At 47.0% G+C, this 26,041-nt stretch overlaps 1 protein-coding gene across 4 annotated transcripts in view; it reads left to right on the top strand.

The window, feature by feature from the left end:
* SH3RF1 (SH3 domain containing ring finger 1) overlaps positions 1–26,041 on the top strand; it is a 153,624-nt gene that overhangs the window by 90,569 nt on the left and 37,014 nt on the right. For all 4 annotated transcript variants that reach the window (XM_043890612.1, XM_043890611.1, XM_043890614.1 and 1 more), the window contains exons 3-4: positions 17,032–17,307; positions 18,046–18,141. In XM_043890612.1, coding sequence (XP_043746547.1) covers positions 17,032–17,307; positions 18,046–18,141 — 372 coding nt within the window. The remainder of the gene's footprint in view (positions 1–17,031; positions 17,308–18,045; positions 18,142–26,041) is intronic.

Raw genomic sequence — 26,041 nt, 5'->3', positions numbered from 1 at the left:
TCTGAATGTTGAGTTTCAAGCCAGTTTTTTCACTCTCCTCTTTCACCTTCATCAAAAGGCTCTTTAGTTCCTCTTCACTTTCTGCCATGAGGGTGTTGTCATCTGCATATCTGAGGTTGTTGATATTTCTCCCGGCATTCTTGATTCCAAGCTTGTGCTTCATCCAGTCCAGCATTTCTCATGATATACTCTGCATTTAAGTTAAATAAGCAGGGTGACAATATACAGCCTTGATGTACTCCTTTCCCAATTTGGAACCCGTCCGTTGTTCCATGTCCGGTTCTAACTGTTGCTTCTTTACCTGCATATAGGTTTCTCAGGAGGCAGGTAAGGTGGTCTGGTATTCCCATCTCTTTCAGAATTTTTCAGTTTTTTGTGGTCTACACAGTCAAAGGCTTTAGCATTGTCAGTGATACAGAAACAGATGTTTTTCTATGAAATGTGCCTCATTATAAAATTATTAACTTGTAAAATGGCTTGAGTGAAAGTTGCTCAGTCATGTTCGACTCTTTGCAACCCCATGGACTATAGTCCACCAGGCTTCTCTGTCCATGGAATTCTTCAGGCAAGAATACAGGAGTAGGTTGCCATTTCCTTCTGCAAGGGATCTTCCCGACTAAGTAAAATATATAAAATAGCTTATATTAGAGTAATCCTCTTAGTGATGTGGACGTATACAATGGGTTGTGAATGTTCTTTTGTGTTTAAATAAACTTTCCTTGCATTTACAAGTTTATTGTGTTAAGATCAGCTTGGAGATCTTTCAGTGCTTGATTTTATAACTTTTTTTCTGTTCTTGCAAATGCTGTCATTTTTTTAGTTTTTATCTTCTTATTTAAATAGAGAACGAAAAATATCTCCTTGGTCCAAATGGCTTTTTATAAAGATCTGTAGGGTACAAGCTGAGGAAATCTTTAATTAAATATCTGTTTTTCAAAAGAATTTAACATTGGAGGATACAAAGTTGAGCAGAGACTTCTCCTCAGTCCATTTGTGTCCAGCAGGCAGCCGGTGGGAGCTGGTACAGGATGCCTGACATCCCTAGCCTCAGGATGACGGAACGACGCAGACACACTGCCCTGAACAGGCTCATCGTCCTGTCCAGTGTAACAGGCTGCCGCCCCTGTGAAGAGTGGCGGATGTCAGCAGTGCCCTTGGCTGCGGGTTTGGAGTAGGCGTTTGGGTGAAAAGGAGGCATGTCTCATTGAGGAGCACAGCCGAGGGGGGCCGGTGTGCAGCGGGGGCTGGATGCGACGGGCGGGGCCGCCAGCCCCTCCCGAGTCCTCGCGGTCGGCCTGGAGCCGCTGTCGGGGAAACCCTCCCTTCTACCAGCAGTGACCTTGGCCTGTCGGGACGTCCCTTTAGCTTTAGGCCCAGGAGCTGCGCGTAAAGAATAAGTGTAACGCTGGCCTTTAGCGTCACCCTGTCAGGCTTGTCAAGGCTCCATCCTGAGGCGAGTGTGAGCTCTGGGGTCAGCAGAGGTGAAGCGTTGCTTTCTGTGGCCCTTCAGTGGGAGCAGTGTGACTGCTGACCTGCCGCCTGTCGTGAGCGTGGAGCGCGCTGTCAGTGCTCAGCTAGTCCTGTGGCTGCCGTCCCTTTCCAGCCCTCTCCTCCCAGGCCTTTGGAGCGCTGCTTTCAGCGGCTCGGGTGTGTCTGGCTGGGCTGCCTCTCCCCTGCTGCCAGCCTCCCTCTCCTCGCGGTGCACAGGCTTCTCGTGTGGAGCACGGGCTTAGCTGCCCTTCAGCATGTGAGACCTCCCCAGGCCACGGACCAAACCCGTGTCCCCTGCATTGACAGGCGGATTCTCACCCACTGTCCCACCAGGGAAGTCCCCTTTTCAGGCCTTCTAACACGGTTCTAGACCATTCGCTGTGTGTTTAGAGGCCGTGTTACTAATACTCGTCTTAAGCTGGGATACAGAGAAGGAACAAGGTGGACGTGGAAGCCACAGTCCAGTTGTTTAAGAAAAAGGGGACCCACGCGGTCACCACACTCACACCCCTCACTTCTGTACAAGAGCCTGTGATGCCCTCACCTGTGATTCCACCCTGAGCTTCAGGAGAGATGAATGTTGAGGTGTGACGCTGCGTCCTGGCAAGTCAGGTCAGAGATGGTGGTGTGGTGGGCCTGCTCTCACGTTTCTGCAAGACTTCATGAGAAAAATAATGGCTTTGTTTCAAACATCTGAAAATCTCCTCTTTCTGATGAATCAAGTCTTTGTGACTGTGGTTTTAAGAATTCTTGTTTCACCTCTCCATCCACCTGTTTACAGGAGCTTGTCAATGAGTAGATACTGGGTCCTCACGAGTACACATTGGATTCTGAAGTTCACACGCCAAGTGACCGCCACGCTTCTCAGCAGTTAGTGAACTAATAGCCCTTTTTGAGCGGAGGGAAGGTGTGTACATTTTTATTTTCTTCAAAGCTAGACTGTTCATTCTGCCGCTTCTTGTGGTCTGCAGCAACTAGAGGTCAACTCTTACTGTGAAGTCATGCTGATGGGAGCGCCAGAAGTTCTTGCAGGGAAGTGAGGAGCGTGATCATGGACACAGCTTAGCGCCCCCCCCCCCCAATTTTTAAACAGCTGAACTTATTGTATACATATGCTCCTTTTATATATGCTAGTAAGTAAGGGAACTTACTAGCACAGCAAACTAAAACCTGTGTATTTATTGTGAGAGACGGAGCCTGAGTGACAAGCGGGTGAAGTGAGGATGTTGCTGGCATTCTGCTGACACTGCATTAATGTGCGAGAGTCGATGATTTGTGCACCTGAATATCCTCATCAGTGAGGGGAGGGCCTGGAGCTGGCAGTGAGGTCGAGTGTTTAGGGTTCACCAGCTTCACTTCATTTTCTTTTTTTTTTTTTTTTTTTCACTTCATTTTCTTTTAAAGGCTACTGTATGGTTGGTGAAGAAAAATGTAGGAGGCTTCAGCTGCTATTTACAGTGCTTGATTTCTAAAGTGAGGTTGTCCGTATAGGGTTATCTTCTGTCTTATTCATCATCTTTGAATGTTAAAAAACAAGATAATCTATTACAATTTATAGTGAGTACCTTTGAACTTTACACACTGCCTTCCTTTTTCTTATGCATTTTATCTTTAAAGTTGTACCTATTCATGATAGAAAATATGCAACCACACAGCAGAGTCTAAAGTGAAAAACACAAGTATCTGTCCTTTCCTAGCTAGTCCTAAACTCCAGAGGTAGGTGCCTGCTCTGTTTTCTGTAGTTCTTCTGCTGGTTACCTGTACAACCAGAAGGTGCTTCCATTTCTTGATTGCTGAGCCTTAGACAGTATCAATTTCAGATATCCTGTTGTAAAATTTAAATGTCTTCTCCCACCTCCTCTTCCAGAACAGCTGGTTTTTGTCCAGCATATGATTTTTTTTTGCATGATTAGAGATGATAATATTCCCTTCTGTGGCTCTAATTAAGGCTTCTTTGCTGTGTGTGGAGATTAACCCTAAAAATTGAAACCGCATACAAACAGCACTTGCAGTGTTGGGATTATGTACCCATTAGCACTGCAGTGGATCCGGGTCCCTGAAGAAGGACACATAACCTGTGTCGGGGGTCCTGCCCCACTGCAAGTGGGATGGGTCCAGCTCCTGTGTCTGGTGGGTCCTCTTTACATTTCTTTCCTTTTCCTCATGGCTCCCCAATCATATGGGAGTCACATTTCTTGCATCAGGTGTCATCTCTCTAGTGAGTGGGTGTGGGTTTTGCATAGGCGTTGCCTCCTTGAAAAAAATTTTTTTTTCATCTGAAATGCACAGGGCATAAATCTGAGATTTTGTGTGTTCAAAGATATCTTTGTTTTGTCCATGCACATAAGGAACAGGTTAGCTGGCTAAGATTTTATGATGTTTATTATAAGATATGAATATAGTTCCCTGTCCTTATTGTTCATCTATATTATATATAGTAGTTTGTTTCTCCTAATCTCATACTTGCAGTTGATCCCTCTCTGCCTTGCCCCATTGGTAACCATAAGTTTGTTTTCTATGTCTGTTAGTCTGTTTCTGTTTTATAAATAAGTTCATTCATATCATCTTTTTAAGATCACGTGTATAAGTAATATATGATATTTGTCTTTGTCTATCTTCCTTCACTCAGTATGATCTCTAGGCCCATCCATGTTGCTGCAAATGGCATTATTTCATTCTCTTTAGTGGCTGAGTAATATTCATATATATATGAATATATGTATATATATGTGTCTATATATATATATATATATATTCCACATTTCTTTTCCATTCATCTGTTGATGGACATTTAGTTAGGTTCCTTTCACATCTTGACTGTTGTAAATAGTGCCACTGTGAACACTTGGGTGCATGTAACTTTTCAACCTGTGGTTTTCTCCAGATACATGCCCAGGAGTAGGACTGCTAGACTATACGGTAATCCTGCTCTTGGTTTTTAAGGGGCCTTCACACTGTTCTCCATAGTGGCTGCATGAGTTTACACCCCCACCAGCAGTGCACTGCGGTTTCCCCTTCTCCACACCCTCTGCAGCATCTCTTATTTGTAGAGTATCTGATAACAGCCACTCTGACCTGCATGAGCTGGTGCCTCATTGTTCTTCTGATCTGCGTTTCTCTAATAATTAGCAATGTTGAGCATCTTATCATGTACCCATTAGCCATCTTCATGTCTTCTTTGGAGAAATGTCTGTTTAGATCTGCCCATTTTTTGTTGGGTTGTTCAGTTTTTGAATATGAGCTGTTTGTGTATTTGGGAAACTAAGCCCTTTTCGGCTGCATCGTTTGCTGTTGGTTGTCTTTTTATTTTGTCGATGGTTTCCTTTGCTTCACAGAAGTTTATACATGTAGGTTGGTTTCATGTGTTTATCTTTGCTTTTACCCCTGTTACTTTGGGGGAGTGGGACACTCGCCATCTTGATCTTTGGCCCTGCCTTATATATTTTTCTATCCAGCCATTGAAATGCTTTTAGTGTTTTATAAGTTTTAGTGTATTTATAATTTTTGATAAAAGAATTTGACTATCTTAGAAGTAAATATAATTTGACTACTCACACCAAAGGCTTTTTGGTCTGTTTTTTACTTTTTTAGATATCAACTAAAAATTTTAGGTTTGAGATATAGTTCACATACTAATAAAATTCACCCATTTACAGCCACTGAAATTTTCCTGATTTCACTTGCTCTCAAGTCTTCTTCTCTAAGTTCTTAAAAATTTCTGGTATGCTAATACATGTTTGCTGGAAAAGGTCAGTTTTCATTCCAATCCCAGAGAAAGACAATGCCAAAGAATGTTCAAACTCCTGCACAATTGTACTCATTTCACACAACTAGCAAAGTAATGCTCAAAATTCTCTAAGCCAGGCTTCAACAGTGTGTGAACCATGAACTTTTAGATGTTCAATCTGGATTTAGAAAAGGCAGAGGAACCAGAGATCAAATTGCCAACATCCATTGGATCATAGAAAAAGCAAGAGAATTTCAGAAAAATATCTACTTCTGTCTCACTGACTTTGACTATGTGGATCACAGCAAACTGTGGAAAATTTTTCAAGAGATGGGAATACCAGACCACCTTACCTGCCTCCTGAGATATCTATATGCCTGTCAAGAAGCAACAGTTAGAACTGGACATGGAAAAACAGTCTGGTTCCGAATTGGGAAAGGAGTACATCAAGGCTGTATATTGTCACCCTGCTTATTTAACTTACATGCAGAGCATATCATGCGAAATGCTGGGCTGCATGAAGCACAGGCTGGAATCAAGACTGCGGGGAGAAATATCAATAACCTCAGATATGCAGATGACACCACCTTTATGGCAGAAAGCAAAGAGGAACTAAAGAGTCTCTTGATGAAGGTCAAAGAGGAGAGTGAAAAAACTCTTAAAACTTAGCATTAAGTTTTAAGGCTTAAAACTCAGCATTCAGAAAATTAAAATCAGGGCATCTGGTCCTGTCACTTCATGGCAAATAGATGGGGAAACAGTGGAAACAGTGGCAGACTTTTTCTCAGGCTCCAAAGTCACTGTGGACAGTGAGTGCAGCCATGAAACGGCTGCTTGGAAGACGCTTGCTTCCTTGGAAGGAAAGCTATGACAAATCTAGACTGCACATTAAAAAGCAGTGACATCACTTTGCCAACAAAGGCCCGTATGGTTAAAGCTCTGGTTTTTCCAGTAGTCATCTATAGATGTGAGGGTTGGACCATAAAGTTGAGCACCAAAGAATTGATGGTTTTGAACTGTGGTATTGGAGAAGACTGTTAGGAGTCCCTTGGACTTCAAGGAGATCAAATCGGTCAATCCTAAAGGAAGTCTGTCGTGAATATTCATTGGGAGGACTGATGCTGAAGCTCCAATACTTCGGCTGCCTGATGGGAAGAACTGACTCATTAGGAAAGATCCTGATGCTGGGAAAGATTAAAGGCAAGAGGAGCATGGGCCGACAGAGGATGAGATGGTTGGATGGCATCACTGACTTGATGGACAGGAGTTTGAGCAAGCTCCGGGAATTGGTGATGGACAGGGAAGCCTGGCGTGCTGCAGTCCATGGGGTCACATGGACTGAGTCAGACATGACTGAGCGACCGAACTAAACTAAATGCATGTTTTCCCTCTTTTTCTAGAACTGCTATGTGTTAGTCGCTCAGTCATGTCCGACTCTTTGCGACCCCATGGGTTGTAGCCCACCAGAATTCTCTGTCCATGGGATTTCTGAGGCAGGAATACTGGAGTGGGTTACTGTGTCCTCCTCCAGGGATCCTCTGGACCCAAGGACTGGATCTGGGTCTCCTACATCGCAGGCAGATTCTTTACCATCTGAACCACCAGGAACTCAGGCAAGTAAACACCTGTGTTTAGCCGTGACTGCACACTGCCTTGATTTGCATCTCTTCCCTTGATTTCCTTGCCTAGATCAGATAAAACAACCAAAGTATAAGCAGATGCCCATCTCAGTGCCCTGACCTTCTGTTGGGTTGTTGCGTATCAGCAGACATTACATAGACCACCCCGCTAACTTCTTACGCAGAGTTCCTGGTCGTAGGACACCAGACACACCCTGGCAACTAGGCCAGAGGGTATGAGGTGGGTGGTGGGGGGAGGAGGCAGAAACGCCTCTCATCGCTTAGCATTGTGAGGTTGCTGTGAAAGGGTGTGGGGAGGAGGGACCTCGTCTTTCAGTAAATACACTTACTGTGTGTAAGGCCCAGAGCTGGATCCTGCAGGGGACTCAGGACCGTGTCAGAGACTATCCCTGCCCTCAGAGTGTTTTATGTCTCATACTGTTACTAGTTAAGAATGCAAGTATATATTTAAAAGGTGCAGTTAAGCCAACAGGGAACCATAGACAACCATCTGGGATCCAGAAGGAGATGTACATCTCTATTAAGGAATAAGAAAGGGGTTGGACACTGTTGTATTTGAGTTGTGTCTTGTAGGGTAAATGGGCTTCTGACACGTGGACATGGGGTCTGGGGAAGAGGTCTCTTCACATGGAGAGAGTGTCGGAGAAATGTCCCAGGGGTGGGGGAAGAGAGACTGTGTTAGGAACTAGGGAGTTAGAATATTGGATACCTACTGAGAAAGGAGGATGAGGTATTTGAGAAAATTGTTTGGGATCTTAAGTTTCAGGAGAAGAGTTTGAACCGAGTTTGCTGGAAGGGAATTGGGAAAAGCCTGATCTGATAAAAATGATAGATTTAACAAGATGTGTGTGGTAGATCTCTTGGCATGAAATCCAGTGAGTTGATTCTGGTCTGCCCACTGGGCTATCAGGATGCAAATGGGAGACCTGGCCCTGGTCTCTCAGTGCTCACAGCCTGCGGACAGGACAACCTAGCTTCTTTACCCAAAGAAACGTTCAATTATAACACATTTTTAAAAACATAGATATGTAGTAGATTTTTAGCTATAATTGAATCCATTCCTGTGGCCATCTCAAATGATCTAATTTCTCATCTCAAATTTTATTATGAATGCAGCTAGAATGATCAGTTATCTTCTTATGCCATATGTCATCATTGTTGTTCAGTCGCTAAGTTGTATCCGAATTGTTGCAACCCTATGAACTGCAGCACACCAGGCTTCCCTGTCCTTCACTGTCTCCTGCAGTTTGCTTAAATTCATGTCCATTGAGTCGGTGATGTCATCCAACCATCTCATCCTCTGTCTTCCTCTTCTCTTCCTGCCCTCAATCTTTCCCAGCATCAGGGTCTTTTCCAATGACAAAATGTGGTCCACTGGAGGAGGGACTGGTAAGCCACTCCAGTATTCTTGCCTTGAGAACCCCAGGAACAGTATGAAAAAAAATGCCATATATATTGGATGTTTATTACAAGTAGTCTTGCTTAACTTATACTCGCTGCTATATGTTTAATCATCTAGAAATATAAAAAACAATTTATCTCTTTATGATTTATCTTGGTTGAGTGTTAGTGTTAGTTGCTCAGTCGTATCTGACTCTTTGTGACTCCCTGGACTGTAGCTTGCCAGACTCCTCTGTCTGTGGGATTCTCCAGGCAAGAATCCTGGAGTGGGTACCTGTTCCCTTCTCCAGGGGATCTTCTCTACCCAGGGATCAAACCTGTGTTCTCCGAATTGCAAGCAGATTCTTTACCATCTGAGCCACCAGGGAAGCCCCTCATTTTGGTTGAAAATACCTTTAATTCATATCCTGTTCTTTGGTCATTTAGAGAAAGATAGAAGAGTTAGATTTGGGCTTATCAGAAGTATCTTAGTAAATCTTTCAAGTTTCTCTTATTTCTTATTTTTGGAAATCATTATACTTGAATTGGAATACTGGTTTTTTGGGGTTTTTTTTTTTTGTGAGTGCTTCAATAAAATTGCTTGTTTCAAAATAATCTGCTATTGATAAGAATTATTTACTGCACATGGGTATTTCTTTTCCTCTTATATCATCATATATTTGGAGAAATTAAGGCATAAAGACAGTGTTTTTCAGTAACACTCATCTCACCCACAGAATATTTTCAAGTATCGTAAGCATCCTTTTAAGACAAAGTCAAAGGTGAAAGAACTTAGTTGAAAAGGTCAGAAGATTGTACCTTGAATGCTTTTTGAAAGCCCCAATCCCAAAGCGTTTGTTTCCTCATTGAAGATGTTGATAGCCCCGTCTGGGTTCACAGGGTTGACCTTCCACCCTTAGAGTAGATTGTTCCACAGTGAGAGTGTCCCACCCCTGCGATCACGAGCCGTCTGCACACTGGCTCCGCCAGCAGAGCGTCCCTCCAAAAGCAGTGACGGTGACGGCACATTGTGTATCCCTCTGCATGGAAGGCATTCGCGGTGAGAGGAAGGGCCGAGCGTGTGGCCCGCAGCCGAGCTGCCTCGGCTCTCCTGTAGCCTGGACCCTGGGGCCTTGAGGCTGCACTTAGGCCCTGCAGCTCCTTCATACCCCAGGTGTCTTCTTCCCAAATGTGCCCTCAGGGAGCCTGCCCACACCTCATCCCCTCCATGTGCTGGAGAGCCCACCCCTAAAGAGGGAACAGAGACGGAGCCAGCAGGAATGAAAGCACCCTCTCAGATGGCCTGGGAGCCACAGGAGTCATCGAGATCGCAGGGTGCCCTGTCTGCCTGTGCCTTTGGGCAGAACTCATCTGGTGAGAAGTTGGATTCTTCCAAGCCTCCAGTGACAGAGGTGTCATAATTCACTGCGGTACTGAACAGCCCCTGATGTCAGGAAATCCTTTCATCCCACTTAAATAATGCATGCATCCATTTCAGCCTGTGTTTTTCCGTCAGCAAATATGCAGCTGACTTACTCTCCCTGCATGAGACTTCTCTGTTGTATTTGAAGACTGACTGCCCCACAAATACATCTCCGCTTCTGCAGCTTGTCTTTCATGGTATCTTCAAATATTATGTAGAGAGAATAGGAGAGATGTAGGTGAAGTCATCTGCCTCCCTCTCCCCACCCAGAGCCCTGCAGCTGTGTGCTCCTCCTGTGTGTGGATTTCAGCCTGCGTCCAGGCCTTCCAGGGAGTGGCCCCGGCACTGCTGGGGGGTCAGACGGCCGCAGAATCCAGCTCTCTGCCTCGGTGGTGGGCTTCCTTCCTGCTGGGCACCGGTCTCTGCTTCTGCACTGCAGGTCTCTCGTTTGCCCAGTTAGGCTTGCTACTGACTGAGATACTTGTGTATCTTTCCCCCACGTGCGTACATAGTTACAGATCTGGCACATGGGGTCATTTCTAAGTTTTTTTCACTGTGCTGCCACTGGTTTATTTTTAAAGCATTTTAATATTGAAGTAAAACTTACATTAAGTGAATTACAGCATGAAAATCCTCAAGTGTGGAATTATACTGAGTTTTGACACATGTCTACAGCTGACTAACCATCCCAGCCAAGATATAAAATACATCTATTTTCTCATGCCTTGTGAGGATTTCTTTATAGTAGTTTGACTTTACCTATTCTCAAAGTCATGTAAATGTAATTTGTATATATGTATTCTGATACGACATTAGGCAGAAAGTGAAGAGGAACTAAAGAGCCTCTTGATGAGGATGAAAGAGAGAGTGAAAAAGCTGGCTTGAAACTCTACATTAAATAAACTAAGATCATGACATCGGTCCCATTACTTCATGGAGAACAGAAGGGAAAAGAGTGGAAACAGTGACAGATTTTATTTTCTTGGGCTCCAAAATTGCTGCAGATGGTGACTGCAGTCATGAAATTAAGACACTTGCTTCTTGGAAGGAAAGTTATGACAAACCTAAACAGTGTAATAAAAAAGCAGAGACATCACTTTGCCAACAATGGACCATATAGTCAAAGCTATGGTTTTTCCAGTAGTCATGTATGGATGTGAGAGTTGGACCATAAAGAAGGCTGAGCACCAAAGAATTGATGCTTTCTAATTGTAGTGCTGGAGAAAACTCTTGAGTCCCTTGGACAACAAGGAGATCAAACCAGTCGATCCTAAAGGAAATCAACCCTGAATATTCATTGAAAGGACTGATGCTGAAACTCCAATCCTTTGGCCACCTGATGCAAAGAACCAGCTCATTGGAAAAGACCCTGATGCTGGGAAAGATTGAAGGCTAAGGGAGAAGGGGGTGACAGAGGATGAGATGGTTAGATAGCGTCACCAAGTCAATGGACATGAATTTGAGCAAACTCCAGGAGATAGTGAAGGACAGAGGAGCCTGGCATGCTTCAGTCCATGGGGTCGCAAGGAGTTGGACAGGACTTAGTGACTGAACAATTCTGATACATGTTTATTCTCTTATATGTTTATTCTGACTTTCCATTCATAAATATCAGTAAGGTGTCCTTTTCTCTGTGTTAAAATAGCTGAGGAGTCCAGCGTTGGTCTTCGGCAGATGGACCGCCTGGGTTTTCAGTGTTCACGTTGTGAATAGTTCTGCAGGGAGCCTTTCTGTGCAGATCTTTATGTGCACACACCTTCATTTCTTGGATTAACACCCAGAACTGGAACTGTGGGGCCATGAGTAGCTGTGTTTGTAACTTTATAAGAAACTGTTGAGTAGTTTTCCAGAGTGGTTACACCACTTAAAATGCCCACTCACGGGCTGCAGGCCCGTCCCTGCGGAGCCGCTGGTCCGGCGGGCGGGGATGTGACCGCAGTCCCTAAAAAAAAAAAAAAAAAATGCCCACTCACAGCATGCGTGAGTTGTTGGCTCTGTATCATTAACATTTTCTGTTGTCAGCCGTTAAAATTTTAATCATCCTAATGGGTATGAAGTAATAACTCATTGTGGTTTTAGTTTATATTTCCCTGATGACTAGGGATGTTGAGCACGTCTACAGTTCCTTTTTGAAGTGTGTGTTCAGATCTTTTGCCTGGTTTTCAGCTGGGTTGGTGGGTTGTTATTTATTTGCAGTTCTTTATATTTCTGAATTTAAGTCCATTGTCAGATACAGGTATTGCAAATGTTTTCCCCTATATGTAGCATGAATTTTTATTTTTTTATTGTCTCTTTCAATGAACAGAATTTTTCAGTTTTGATAAAGTTCAACTCGTAAATTTTAATGTTTAGTTAAGAATGCCGGGGGGGAGGCAAAGCAGACTTCCCTCATCATTAAGATATTATTCTGTGTGTTTTCCTGGAAATCTTACAGGTTTATATTTTACATTCGATTCTGAGATCCATCTCAGGTTATTTTTATATGTGGTGTGAGGTAGGGGTCTCTCCCATGGACTTCTAAGAGTTCCACATCCATTGCTGAAAAGACTTTCTTTTCCCCAGTTGAATTGCCTTGACACGTTTACTTGGTTGTTCATACGTGTGCAGTCTCCTCCAGTGCTGTTTTTTTTTTTTTTTTTTTTTTTTTTTTTCCAGAATCTCACAATTTTATTACCACAAAATTCATGTCATTTTAATTAGGATGAGTTTTTTAAAAGCACATATTTTATTCTCAGTTATGCTATCATAAAGAAAAAACAAAATCCTCCTTACATATTAATATGGAAGCTATCTTCAGATTAACGAAGCCGTGAGTTCCTGCCAAAATATACCTTTTTATTCTTGTAACACGTTACAAGAATTTTTAGGTAACACCTGTGATTTGCTTTGATATTGGGATTATTTGAATTATTCAGCATATGGCGATTATCAAGGTGGTACACATCACTGACTCAATGGACATGAGTTTGAGCAAACTCCCAGAGATAGTGGAGGACAGAGGAGTCTGGCAGGCTTCAGTCCATGGGGTTGCAAAGAGTGGGACATGACTGAATGACTGAACAACCACCTCTCCCTTTAAAACCTGCCCTCTTTTACTCTGTGAAGCCAGGCCCCGGGGCTGTGCAAATTACATTTCTCTTTTGACTGCTGTCTGTTAGACTCAACCAACAGGGGGAGCTAGATAGAGTCTGTGAGAGGAGAACCATGAATGAACTTGCTACTTACTATTTGTGTCACGACAGAAACAATTCATCCTCACTGTGGTAGCTGGTTTTGATATCAGTGGTTAATTCCAGTTTGCTTATTTTTTCCCCCCGCACTACAAAATCATGCCTCGAGTGCCCCTCCGAAAACATCTTGGCGTTCCATCTTGAAGGGAGTGAGTGCTTCACTGACACTCTGAGACAGTGCTGTTTTAATTCTGAAAATGTGAGCTGTCTTTCACAGTTAATGTCATGTTTAAATTATATGAGCATCTCTGTCCACTACATTAATGAAAACACTGGACAAAAAAAAAGGAAAATCTAACCCAGGCAGTTGAACTGGAGACCTTGCCTGACCGTCCTGTTCAGTGTTAAAGCCTGCCCCCACACGCCCCTCCCCGGTGCCCCTGGCTCACCCCTGCTCCCGGCTTTCTGTGAGGGTTGGATGGGGGCCTGGCAGGGCCCCGGGGCAGAGGGGAGGAAAGGCAGGCTTGGGGCAGGGCCCTTGCCGGGGACCCAGGTGTTTCCCAAATAGATAGAAAGTTGATGCTTTACCAGGAAATAGCCCTCATTCTGTCATGAATCCTCAAGACAGCAGATCAAGTTACTGTCGCTAATTTTCCCAATAAATGTGCTGCTCTCTGTGAACTGTTATTATAACTATTAAAAGTGATGAAACAGAAAGCTAACAGGGCGACGAGTGGCATGCGTTCCTTCGTTTTATTTCAGTGGCTGCGTTCTCAGGAGCTCTCTCCCCTTAGAAACATCTGTAAGATTTGTTTTGTGCAATGGTTTGTCAGTTGGGTACTCCATTTTTAAGGTCATTCAAGAAAAAATAGAATGTATCAGTTGTGTGACTGCTTCCTCCTAACCGCCAGAGGAGTCTGTAAGATGTTTGTTTGCTGTGGTTTGCGGCAGGCTTGGCTTCGTGTGTTTCGGACGCCAACAGTGCAGTCAGCGCAGAGCCCTCAGCTGCCCTCTTCCAGAGCGTGTCCTGTTCTCGGCGCTGTCTCCAGCACACGCCGAGGTGGACGCCAGTCAGCCGCAGCGGCTCTTGCTTCTGCAGGTGTTCCTTGCGCACGGGTGCCAGCTCCCCGGCAGCCCCAGGGCTGGGGGGTGACATGCCTCCCTCCTCCCCCTGCCCTTCCTCTGTCCACCGTGCGTGTCCGCCACGCGCTGTGCCCGGAGGAGGTGCTGGGGACAGGCCACACGGTGTGCAGCCATGCATCCCCACGGAGCACGGCTCCCAGGTGTGGGGGTGTGCGGTCAGTGTGTCCGTAGCTGGTGAGCCTGACCCACCGTAGAACCGTCTCTGAAGCAGCTGACCCTGTAGATGTGGTGTTTGCCATAGAGCCATCACAGTTCAGTGCTCAGCCCACCAGCGATGAGGTTCATCCAGCAGGACTGTGATCACGGGCCACCCAGGTGGGTGCTCGTGAGGAAAGGTGGGGCCCGCAGCCGCGGTGCCCAGGTACCCTGGTCTCGTGGGGACCAGGCTGGGTGAGGTGAGGGCCGTGTGCAGCGGGCTCAGGACGAGCAGCCCCTCCCCCTGGCGGCAGCATCCAGTCTGGTCCTGAAGCAGGCGTGGCCAGTACATGTGCAAACGGACCATCCTGGGGACCTTCACCCACCCCAAAGTTGGTCTTATTTATGGGTGATTCCAAACAACAGAAGCATTCGTCCCAGACAGACAGGAAACTGTAAGCGGGGGAAAGCTGGCCTCCTTGTCACCTCAGGACGTGTCCCTCTGGGGACATACTGGGGACCCTCCAGGTAGGAACGTGGTGGGGGCCGGGTGCCTTTGGTGAGCTCCAGTGGAAGACTGTCAGTCCGTCCAGGCTGCCTCATGAAACACCCCAGATGGGGCAGCTTGTAAATGACAAGCCCGATTTCTCAGCACCGTAGCATCCGGCAAGTCCAGATCAGCTATCTGGAGGAGTCCCCCTGTCCACTGCTCGTGCCCCTCACTGCGCCCTCCCTGGGCAGAAGGGACGTGGGGTTTCTGTGGGTACCAGCTCCACTGTGGAGGGCCCCACCTCCTGCCATGAGCACCCGCCTGCTCAGCATCGCCTTTGAGGGGTGGGTTTCAACATCCGGACCACAGGGGCACACAGACATTCAGACAGCAGCGTGGAGGCGAGGCACCTCGGAGACTGGAGTGTGAGAGCAGACTGGTTCACCTGCTGAACAGGTGAACGTGGCAGGACGGTGTCCACATAGCGGGGCTCAGTTCTTTCTGGAAGTTTTTGGAAGTCAAGTTGCAATCAGCCACAGTTTATACCAATTGAGATACAACTCAGTCATTAAACTTTACACATTTTATTGCTGTTCCTATGACAGGAGTATCTTCTAAATGTTCTTTTTAGTAGGCCATTGAATCTTTCTTACTTTATGGAGCAGTAAGAAATGCATGAAGGAATTTGAATTTAGAGGGGTTGTTGTGCATGTGTATTTGGGCACTGGCATTTAGAGTCTATAAAATCAATTGGCAGTGAAGGTTTTATTTGCATGTGAGGACCTCAGCTAGATCACCATGCAGCTCTTTGCTAGATGTACTGGAGTACACCCATGGGGCAGAAATGGGCCAGAAAGCAGTGAGTCAGAAGTGTTTGTGTGCCACTCACCTGAGGATTTTAATGTCCTATAAAATACCTGTGTATGGAATGGAGAAGCAAAAACATTAGAAAAGTAAAACAGGCCCTCGTCATAGTTACTCTTTTTTTATAGGAGCAAAGCAGTCACTGTTTACTGAAGTGTATTTTTGGGTTAAGAACTGTTGTCAAAGCTCATGTTGCCTGCACTGCCCAGCTCTTTGCCGAGGCCTGAGGGCAGCTGCAGAGCGCGCTTGGCCGCCTCTGGCTCCCTCTGCTCCTGAGCCTCCCTTTCATATGTAGCCAAGTGAAAGGTAAACTCTGTGGATGCCGGAGGCCTTGCCCAGGAAGCAGTTTGGGAAGGCAGCCGAAGGTCTGGGGGCCAGGCAAGGCTGCGACCCCCAGCCTTTCCAGGAGGTGCCTGAGGGGCCCCTGTGGCTCCCAGCTCTCGGGATGGTTTTTGCACAAGGAAAATGCAGTCTTGCTTGCTTTTCAATCGCTTTACTCTTTATACTTCATTGTCTGCAGTCTCTGTGAGGATCAGCCTCTTAAAGATCAGTGAACTTTGCTGGGTTTGAAGTCAGGGTGAGAATCATTTTATTTAGTACAGGAAGTTTTCTTTGGGGAAGTCTGACCCAAACTGACTTTTCAGTCTCTTGGAATTTAATTGAATCAGCCTAGCGGAGCAGGACAGGGCCGGGACCCAACGTCTGCTGGTGGGTTAGAGTGTCGTCGACCCCTGGCTGCCTCCTCCAGGGTTCCTGGTCTCTGAGAGAACCCAACATGCAAGGCAGTGTGTTTCCGGTTGCAGGCACCAGGCTATAACCAGGCTGTTGCCTGAAGTTTACTCCTGCCACTCACTGTATTGAGAGTATTGGGTGATCTTTGTTGTTCAGTCGCTCAGTCGTGTCCGACTCTTTTCAACCCCATGGACTGCAGCACGCCAGGCTTCTGTGTCCTTCACCATCTCCTGGAGCTTGCTCAAACGCATGTCCGTTGAATCAGTGATGCCGTCCAACCATCTCGTCCTCTGTCATCCCCTTCTCCCGCCCTCAGTCTTTCCCAGCATCGGGGTCTTTTCTCTTGAGTCGGCTCTTCACATCAGTTGGCCGAAGGTTTGGAGCTTAAACTTCAGCATCAGTCCTTCCAACAAATATTCAGGGTTGATTTCCTTTAGGATTGACCTCCTTGCAGCCTTTGGCACTCAGCCTTCTCTTTGGTGCAGTTAATATCAGAATTTAAGTTTTTAATGAGTTTTTAAATTTTATGCCAGCAAGCCAGACTTAGCGGTACTTCCACGTCCTTAAAAACCGTGAATAGGGTGAAAGTCTGACTAAACTAGCCTTAGGAACAGAACGCCGTCTCGGGGCCGGGAGTGGTCTGCTGTTCTTTCCTCGTGTGACATGATTTTGTTTGCTCTTGGTGACACACACACACACACAGTTTTTTATGTGGGATTGTCTTCCTAAGACAAAGTGTGTATTTGATCTGGACTTACTAACAACCACAGTGAAACAGTTGAATTTTCAGACATTTTGGGACAGTTCTTTCATTAAAACTCCCCTCTTTCCTTCAGGGAATACCTCAGTTACCATGTGCCAAAGCATTATACAACTACGAAGGCAAGGAGCCCGGGGACCTTAAGTTCAGCAAAGGCGACATCATTGTCCTGCGGCGACAGGTGGATGAGAACTGGTACCACGGAGAGGTTGGCGGGGTCCACGGCTTCTTCCCCACCAACTTCGTGCAGATCATCAAACCGTTACCTCAGCCCCCGCCCCAGTGCAAAGCACTTTATGACTTTGAAGTTAAAGACAAGGAAGCTGACAAAGATTGCCTTCCATTTGCAAAGGTAAAGTTAGAACACATTGCCTTCTTTTTGCCAGCTCTTCTGTGTACCTGCATGTCTGAACTCTGGCCTGTGCAAAAACATACAATAGTTTTATGTGAACTCTCTCTCTGTGCTTCTAAAAATATCTGGAAGCAGACTTCTCAGATCAGAAAGACAGTAATTTTGTGCACAGAGTGTTCTCTATGAAAGATAATTTTGGTTGATGCTCTGTATGGTATCATTTTCATATTTTGGGCCTAAATGTAATTCTAAGCTATGTTTTTGGGTGGGTGCATGCCACTTGGGGATTTTAATTCCCTGAATTATGAATAACAAAAGGAAGCATCTTTACTTCCTTATTTTATATGTAAATTTCTTTGCTGAAAAGCATACCAGACTGTATCTATTGAATTGATAAAATGCTTTGGGATTTTGACCAGAATGTTGTGTTTTTTCGGTAAAGAAAAACTGTAGGATGTACATTTAAATGGGCTTTTGGTGTTTATCGGAGAGAAGGTGAACAGAGCCTGAGAGGCCACCTCGAACAGGAGTTCAGGGCCTGGGTGGGATGGCAGGTGCCAGCAGGCTGCTCATTTACCTGGCCTGGTGCCGTTCGGTTCATCACCTCCTGTGGTCACATCCTAAAGACATGGCATCTTACTTCATGCGCTCTTACAACTTGAGTCTCCTGTTAAAGAGAAAATCAGGTGGCGTGCTTCCTAGGGTCAGGTGGAGTAATGTTCGTTGATGTCTCTTTAGGACGACGTTCTAACTGTGATCCGCAGAGTGGATGAAAACTGGGCTGAAGGCATGCTGGCAGACAAAATAGGAATATTCCCAATTTCATATGTTGAGGTGAGTCGGTGTGTGGAAGCATCTCGCGTTAGTATTCTGCTTAGCAGACCAGTCTTAAGTGTGCAGGGTGAGCATCCAGAAGTCCTCATGACCATGTCTCAGTGTACACACACATTGCCTCCCTGTCGCACACCTTAAGTGATGCAATGTTGCATGTCCCTTTCTTGGATAAAACTAGGAAACAAAGGAAGACAAAAACCTAGTCCACTTAAGGGAAAAAAAGCCCTCATAGCAGAAAGCCCCAGGAATGCCCTTGTTCTGGATTGTGGGATGGAATTCCTCCATCCTGCCCCACAGTTCCTGAGGACCAGGGGACTGTGAGATGTTTGAGCTCTGTACTTTGTCCCCTGCTGAGAGCATTGGCGTGTCTGTCAGTGGGATCCTGAGCTGCCTGCAGCCTCTGTGTTCCATTTGCAGTTTTGGGGTCAGAGGCTGGTGAGGTCCTGATTAAGGTGGGAGATGCGTCTATCTGTGTGTTTATGTGCCACCCCTCAGAACTCAAACACTGATTTGCAGTGTAGCCTCCAGTCAGCATTAAAGAAGCGATAAACTGCCCACACTTAATCCCAGCAGCCAGTTAGCCACCCTCCCCACTTTAATCAGCTTTATTCAGAAACATACAGCCAATCCTCAGCAAAGTCTCTTTAGGAGTATGTATAAAGCAATATGTTGTATTAAGGAATAAACGAACTAAATTAAAAATGAACTAGGAAGTTATAATTTACAGTAGGCCTTATAACATCATGGTCTTCCCTGCTGGCTCAGATGGTAAAGAGTCTGCCTGCAGTGCGGGAGACCCAGGTTCAGTCCCTGGGCTGGGACAATCCCCTGGAGAAGGAAACGGCAACCCACTCCAGTATTCTTGCCTGGTGAATCCCATGAACAGAGAGGAACCTGGCATGCTACAGTCCATGGGGTCGCAAAGAGTCAGACACGACTGAATGACTTCACTTTCACTTTATAACATCATATATAATAAAGTTTCATGTCCTTTAGTCATAAGAATTTTATACAAAAAACAAAGGGGTATTTATATATAGTTATGACTGATTTGCATTGTTGTATGGCAGAAACCAACACAAAATTGTAAGCAATTTTCCATCAATTAAAAAATAAACAAAATTTAAAAAAAAATAATTTAGTGCCAAAAACAAAGTTGAAGACGTTTCAGAGACTAAAACACTGGCCCAGACAACCCTGCAAGGTTAGCTGAGATCCCAGAAGGCTTCTGGGAAGAAGCGAGTTCTCAGCGACGTCTCTGTGGTGGGTAGATAGCGCTTCACCAAGAAAATGGAAAAGATGCCTTTTTACAGCAGAAAGGACACTCACACGGGATGACCAGCGAGTGCACAGGCCAGAAAGTAAGAGGCGCATAGGCTGTTTGGGAAACTGAAGGTAATTCTGTTTTTGAGATGTCAACGCATGTATCTTAAGCATGTAACAAAGTAAAACCACGTCACTTTTGTTCCTGCCTTTTCACCTGAGGCATTTGTTTTGACACGATCCTGAGAACAAAAATGACAAATTGTGTCATTAGAGCCAGCGTTCAGTCTCCCCCATAGACAGTGAGATGGCCCTCGTTTCCATAAAAAATTACTGTGACTACCATATACCCATGGAAAGGTAATTCAGATTGTGTACACGCCTTGAGTTTTATCCGTGTCCTTCAAATGTTCCTGTTTATTTTTTTTCCTTCTTTGGAAGTAAAGAACAGAGGAAACCCTCAGCTCCCAGGTAACCCTTCCAGTACATTGTTTACGTATTCTAACTGTGGTTGGGGAAAGTTACATGCATTTCCGGGTGTGTGGATGGTTACTCTCGGGAGCGTGGGCACACGAGCTTAGTAATGAGCCTGTCTTCACCTGTATGAGCTGAGCTACAAGCCAGCACTTGGCGTGCATGTGCTGGCCTCCATTCCAGGCAGGTGTGCAAGAGGACTGCCGTGCTTTTGTTACCAGGTGGGTGTAGAATTGCGTGATGGGCATGAATGATCCACCCACAGCAAACCCAGAGTCAGAGAGTCATTTGAGACATGGGGATTATTTACTCTGACTTCAGTTGGGAAGATAAACGTCTGCCCAGGTGGAAAGTACTTGCATTCTCCTGCCTCTTGATTTCACAAGAGTAGTTTCCTCATTTGAACCACAGTTTTGCCAGTTGAGACGAGCGAACAGATCGTCTCTCTTGTGGGGAGGGTGGGGACTGGGAGCTTGTCGTTGATGTCTGGCCGTTGGATGGACATTGCTGGCACCTGGAGATTGGCATGGGGTTCAGCCTTTAGGGGAGGAGGTGGGTAGATTTCAGTAGCAACCTACAAAATTCAACTGTTCAAGTAAAGCACAGGTGGCTGAACAGGGCAGCTTCGCATGGAGTGAAGCCAGCTAGTGTTGGGAATCACAGACTAGGCTCTCTCCTGAGTAATGTCTTTCTCTTGCTCCATAAACCCCTTCAGGGCTCAGACTGTCGCCGCTATAAAAGCAGACGGTGTTACAGAAACCCAGTTGTAAATTATTTTCTTATATCTTGTAGACACACATTTAGGTCTCCACCATGTTAGGTGCCTCTGATTTTTGCACGGTGCTGCCCCAGACTTACCCCTGAGGATCGAGCAGGTACGTGTGATGATGTGTCTCAGGGGCCTGACCCCACTGTGACCTGTGCACCGCGGTCCAGAGCTCAGGCCAGACATGACCCAGAGGACAGCCGCACAGTCCTTAAGGGCCCCAGTGTCCCATCCCCTGAGGAAGTCAGCTCAGGGCCAAGTCCCCAGAGCAGCAGCCGGGCTGTCACAGCCTCACCAGCAGGGCTGAAAGCCCAAGTCCTGTTGGGCGGCTGGTCTGCAGAGATGCCCATGGGTGGGGCTTGCCCGTGGCAGCAGCTCTGACCAGGATGGCCGGGGTGGGGGGCGGGCCTGCAGCAGGATCTCGGGCCCGAGTCGGAAGCTCAGCATCAGCAGTGGGTGAGGAGAGAGCTGCGTGGGAAACCCAGGGCGTTAGAGGCGCTGCCGGGGTGCTTCCCCTCCCGTTATCCCCCCACCCCTTCCTCCGTCTCCTGTCTCAATCCCACCCCGCTCCAGCACCAGGACTGGGTATCCTGCTCCTGACCTGTATCACAGGGGGTGAGAAAAGACCTCTGATTAAAGTACCAAAATCTTCAGGGTTTGAACAGAGGAGAGGCTGGTGAGAGGTGAGCAGGAAGAGAATGGCCATGTGAATGTCCTTGAATTCTGCCCCTCAGCTCTCTGTGAAGTGGAGGGGTCTTTGCCTTGATCACATCATACCCCCCTGGAGACTTGCCCATTGGAGCCTCGAAGCTGTGGATTCTGTTGTTGGATGGATCTTCCTGGACGTGGGAAACTAGGAAGGAAGGACGATAGACGTTCCCTGGGGAAACCCAGGGGACTCTTGGAGAAACCACATCAGGATATGTGTAAAAGGCTGTGTTTGTCAAGGACTGAATGTGGTTTCAGAAGAAACCAGTAGCTTGCTACTTTCTTTGTTCAGAAATACTAGGCTCCTCCAAAACCGCATGGAAGATTTTAACACCCTCATTAATTCAGAGCTGACTCACTCACATTTCAGGGTCATTTGGACAAAGATGACATGACTCTTGGCATGCCAAAAGTTGGGATGAAGTAAGTGCTAAATATGGCATTTTGGATGATACTCAAACATTGTTGTGTATTGTGGGCTTATGAGCCCACATTTTTATTAAATCTAGTCATTCATGTAAACTATCATCCAGTTTTTCCAACAAAAAAAATTTAGCAGCTCTGCTGCAGCTGGAATATAAAAGTGGAGGTGGCCTGAAGTGGGCGTGGCCTGTGGACTGCAGTCTTGTTCTGTGGTTGGTGCTGGCGGGGGCGGGGTGGCGTCGGGGGGTGGGGGGGCCGGATCCCTCAGATCTCCGCCCGGTGACCCCTCTGCGGGCACACCTGCCCTCAGCGCCTCGTGCAGTGATTCTTCCTCTGCAGCTGCCCCGGCTCACACACAGGACACTGTGGTCCTGGAAGAACTGGACTCTGAGCCCAGAGGCCGGGATCCCAGTCCTGGCTGGACCAGCGGTTGTGGAGTGACCGTGTCCTCATCTGTAGCACGGAGCCGCGGGGTGAGCTGGGCTGGCAGCGCTGGGCGGTGCCCGCCCCTGTGAGCGGTGCGGTGCTGCGGGGCGACGGCAGCCGTCAGCGCTGCGCTTGTAGTTTCTGCGCCGCGCGGCGTCCCCTGTCTGTGTCTCCTCTGAGGGCGTTGCCCTCTGCCCCGGGCCCCCCTTGGTGGGACTTGAGCTCCTGGGCCCAGCGTCTTTCCCTCTGGCTCACCTGGGCTCCCGCGCACGGCGCTCCTCCTGGTCGCCTCACTGAACGCTGGTTGAGCGGGCAGCCTGAGGACCTGGTGAGCCGACACCCGCAACGAACTGGACTTGGACGTTGCTGACGTTCACCTCTTTCAGCGAGAACTGACGTTCTGTCACCAGCTTACCTTGGTGTTACATGCGGACACCACCATCCTCAAAGCACAGAGTCTCTCCAGTGATTCTGGAAGTTCTCTGGTTTTTTTGTTTGTGTTTTAATGAAGCTGGATGAGTGCTTGGTTAGGCCTGGTTTAGACTTTTCCAGACGAGGGTAGCAGTGTTGACATCTATGGATTAGACCCTGGAGCCTCTCCAGGTGGTCTCCCTCATTGTTTGTGAGATGAATTCTCACCTGCTTGGTACTGTTCCTTTGGCCCACTTTGAGCAGAAGTCAGGTGGCCTAATTGTTAAGAATCCTCATTTTTCTAAAGTAACTTTTTGGAGTTATCAGTGACACACAGCAAACCGTGCATGTTGACGGTGTAATGATTAAGTGGTGTTTGTTGTTCTGAACTTTCAGAATCAGCTTGTAGACAAATCTTGGGAGATATTCCTGTGGCCAGAGAACAGAAGTGTGTCATCAGCCCCGTTTATGGAAAACCACACGTGTATCTCCAGGAGCATAGGTGCAGCTTTCAGAGGAGTGAGAGCCGTGGACGTAGGGGCTTGGGAAATGTCGTCCGTGTTCCAGGGAGTTACATGTGGAGGTTTAGGTGCAGAGTTTGAATTTGCCAGGGTGCCCCTCAGAGGAGCTAAGGGCATGGTTCACTTTACTCCTTCACCTCGAGTCTTTGCCCTAGAGAATGAGAGCCAAGGATCAGAGCCACTGGCTTTGATCTCTCAGTCAGAGAAAGCAGACTGAACAATGTAAAAGGATATTCTGTCATTCATATTGAAGGGTGTATTCTTTTACTTTCAGATGCAAAAGTGAAATGTTCAATTCATTGAAATCTTTTTTTTTAAAAACAAAAAGTGTAGGAAAATTGGGGAGAAGTTGTAAAGAGAATTACTATATTGCTTGGCTTCCCCAATACCCCTTCAATTCTGAGGTAATTTTTGTAAAGTTGTTGGAAAGTCAGGAAGACAGTCGGTTGTCATACTTTCTCCTTCAGTTTTGAGGTAAATTAATTTTTATAAATGCAATTCAGAGATACTGTTTAGGATTCAGCGAGGAAGACTTACTGCATGCCCAGCGTCGTACGTTCATTCACCTGCAGGTTGAGCGGGCCGAGTCCCCAGCCCTGTGTTGAGTAGTGTCTTCAGCCCTGTGGGCTCTGCCCTGAGCTGAGGCTTTTTAGGTCTTCTGAGTGTTCCCAGCTTGGTGTAACTGATAGTGGCATTTCGTTTTACCACAGTGACGGAAGTGAGAGCCAGGACTCTGAAGTTCTCATGGCAGGTCGGCTCTGACGCCAGGAAAAGCCCTGCTTACTCTGGACAGCTGGAGGCAACCTGCCCAGACCTACTCAGAAAAAAAGGAAATTAGGCCAGGCTTTACTCGGCAGTTTACACTCCATCTATTACGCAGCAGCCTCTTTCCCATTTAAGAGTTTCCTTTTGTTTTCCATGAGGAAAACCCCCGAGAGCTGAGATTCTAAAGATGGGTTAATGTTTCTTTATTTCTCACTGCATGAGCGGGCAGTTCCATAGAACACAAACACGCTCGCGTCCTGTCGAGCCTGGAGCAGAGGCCAAGTGAATGACCAACTGGTGTCTAACGTATGCAGTGCTTTCCACCAGAGTCCACCAGCTCTTTAGCCTGGCCGCATCCCCCTGGGCCCTCGCTAAGCTGGTCCCTTGGAATTCCTGTCTTTACAGCTCATCAGGGATGTTTTTTTGTCCATGTGTCTGTGGAAACTCACCTCTCTTCGGGGTCCTGATGGAAACGGTCCTTTCTCAGGAAGCTGTTCTTTCCTGATTCTCCTCTGTGGAAACAAAACACGAAGTCCTTGCGTCAGACTTCCCCGGTTGCAGCTTGTCCGTTCTCACAGCCTGACTTGTGCCTAGAGGGTAGTGATGTGTGTGCAGGATTCCGTGTTTTCCTGGGAGCCTCGTCGTACGTGAAGAATACTGTTACTCATTTTACTTCTCTGATATAATCGTGTTGCAGAGGAGTTGGGGAGAAGTAACTCTTAGGCGCATCGCATGTCATTTTGGTAAATATCCTTTCCTCCTCCTGTGTGCTTTAACGGCAGCACGTGTCTGATCCTGCCTTTCCTACACAATTGTAGTGCCGCTCTCCATCAGTTTTTGTGACTGTGAGATAAGAATTCTGGGAGCTACACTGTAGTTATTTTTCCATGTTTAAAATAAGCGTCTTGTTTGGGGACACCCACCCAGTAACTGAGAGGTGATTTGTGGTCTTCCTTCAGCAGCTGGGCCTGCCCGAGACCCCTGCCTTGCTGTTGCCTCCGAACTCACGTGCTGAGAGCTAGTCTTCCTAAGCCTGGCAGAGTCACTGTGATCGTCAAGCTTCACTTGAGAAGTGTTGAGGACATTTTGATATTTTATCAAGAATAATGACAGCTTTTCAAGTTTGAACACCCAGAAGGTTGATTTTCAGAAGTGATGAAATATTCAACAATGTCAGATTACTGAGGTTGCCTTTTTTAAGAGAGAAATCATACCTTAATCAAAACCACCATATTTTAAGGCCTTAAATTTTGTCATTTGAAATTCTTATTACACTGTTATGTACATACTAAATTTGGTAGTGACTGAGGCTTTTCATTAAGCAAGGGTTGAGGCCTGTCCTGTGTCCTGGGAGAGGCAGAATGAGAGTGTGCCCTGTTCTGCACGTGTGTGTGGCCTGTTTCATCTTAATTGTGAAGCCCCCGGGGGCAGGCCCCAGTGGTGAGGGTCAGGAGGTGTGGCGCAGCCGCCCTGATGGCAGCGACATGGCGGGTTCCCTGCCTCACGGCTGTTGAACAGACATTTCTCTGCAGGCGGGAGGAAGGGGAGTCCCACCCCGCGCAGCGCTGGGCCTGCGCTGGCCCTCCTGGTGCGGCGTCCTGGTGGAGGCTCTCCCCGAGCCCCTGCTCACCTGGGCGGGGCCACACCTGTGTGCCTGCTTTCCGCCTCAGGTGTTGACTGCTGGGCTCCCGTCCTGGGAGGGGGCAGCCTCTCGCCTCCTGCAGGCTGTTCCCCTGTCTGCACGCCACTCCGTCCTTCCTTTCCTGCCGGGATTCCCAGGGCTGGCTCCGCAGTCCCTGTGGTCATCACCCTCCCGACTGCCGGCTAGCTGTGTCCCCTCTGCTCCCCCAGTGCTGGCGACTCCTGCCATGCTGCTCCCCCTTCCTTTCCTTGTAAGGGTTACCATCACGACCACTGCCCCCAGCTGCTGCCTCTGTGGGCTGCAGGGCAGAGGCTGGGGGTCTTCTCACCTGTGGTTCTGGGTACCCTCCTGGCCCTGTGTGTTCTCCGAGTTCCTGGCCCTGCAGAGACCCCAGCTAGCAACACCTGCAGGGCTTCCACGCTTGGCTTGCAGAGTGCGTGCGTGTGTGCTAAGGCACTTCGGTCATGTCTGATTCTTTCTAACCCTATGAACTGTTGCCCA

This window comes from Cervus elaphus, chromosome 29 (genome assembly GCF_910594005.1).
Source record: "Cervus elaphus chromosome 29, mCerEla1.1, whole genome shotgun sequence".
NCBI lineage: Eukaryota > Metazoa > Chordata > Mammalia > Artiodactyla > Cervidae > Cervus > Cervus elaphus.
This window is presented reverse-complemented; position numbering and strand designations above follow the sequence as displayed.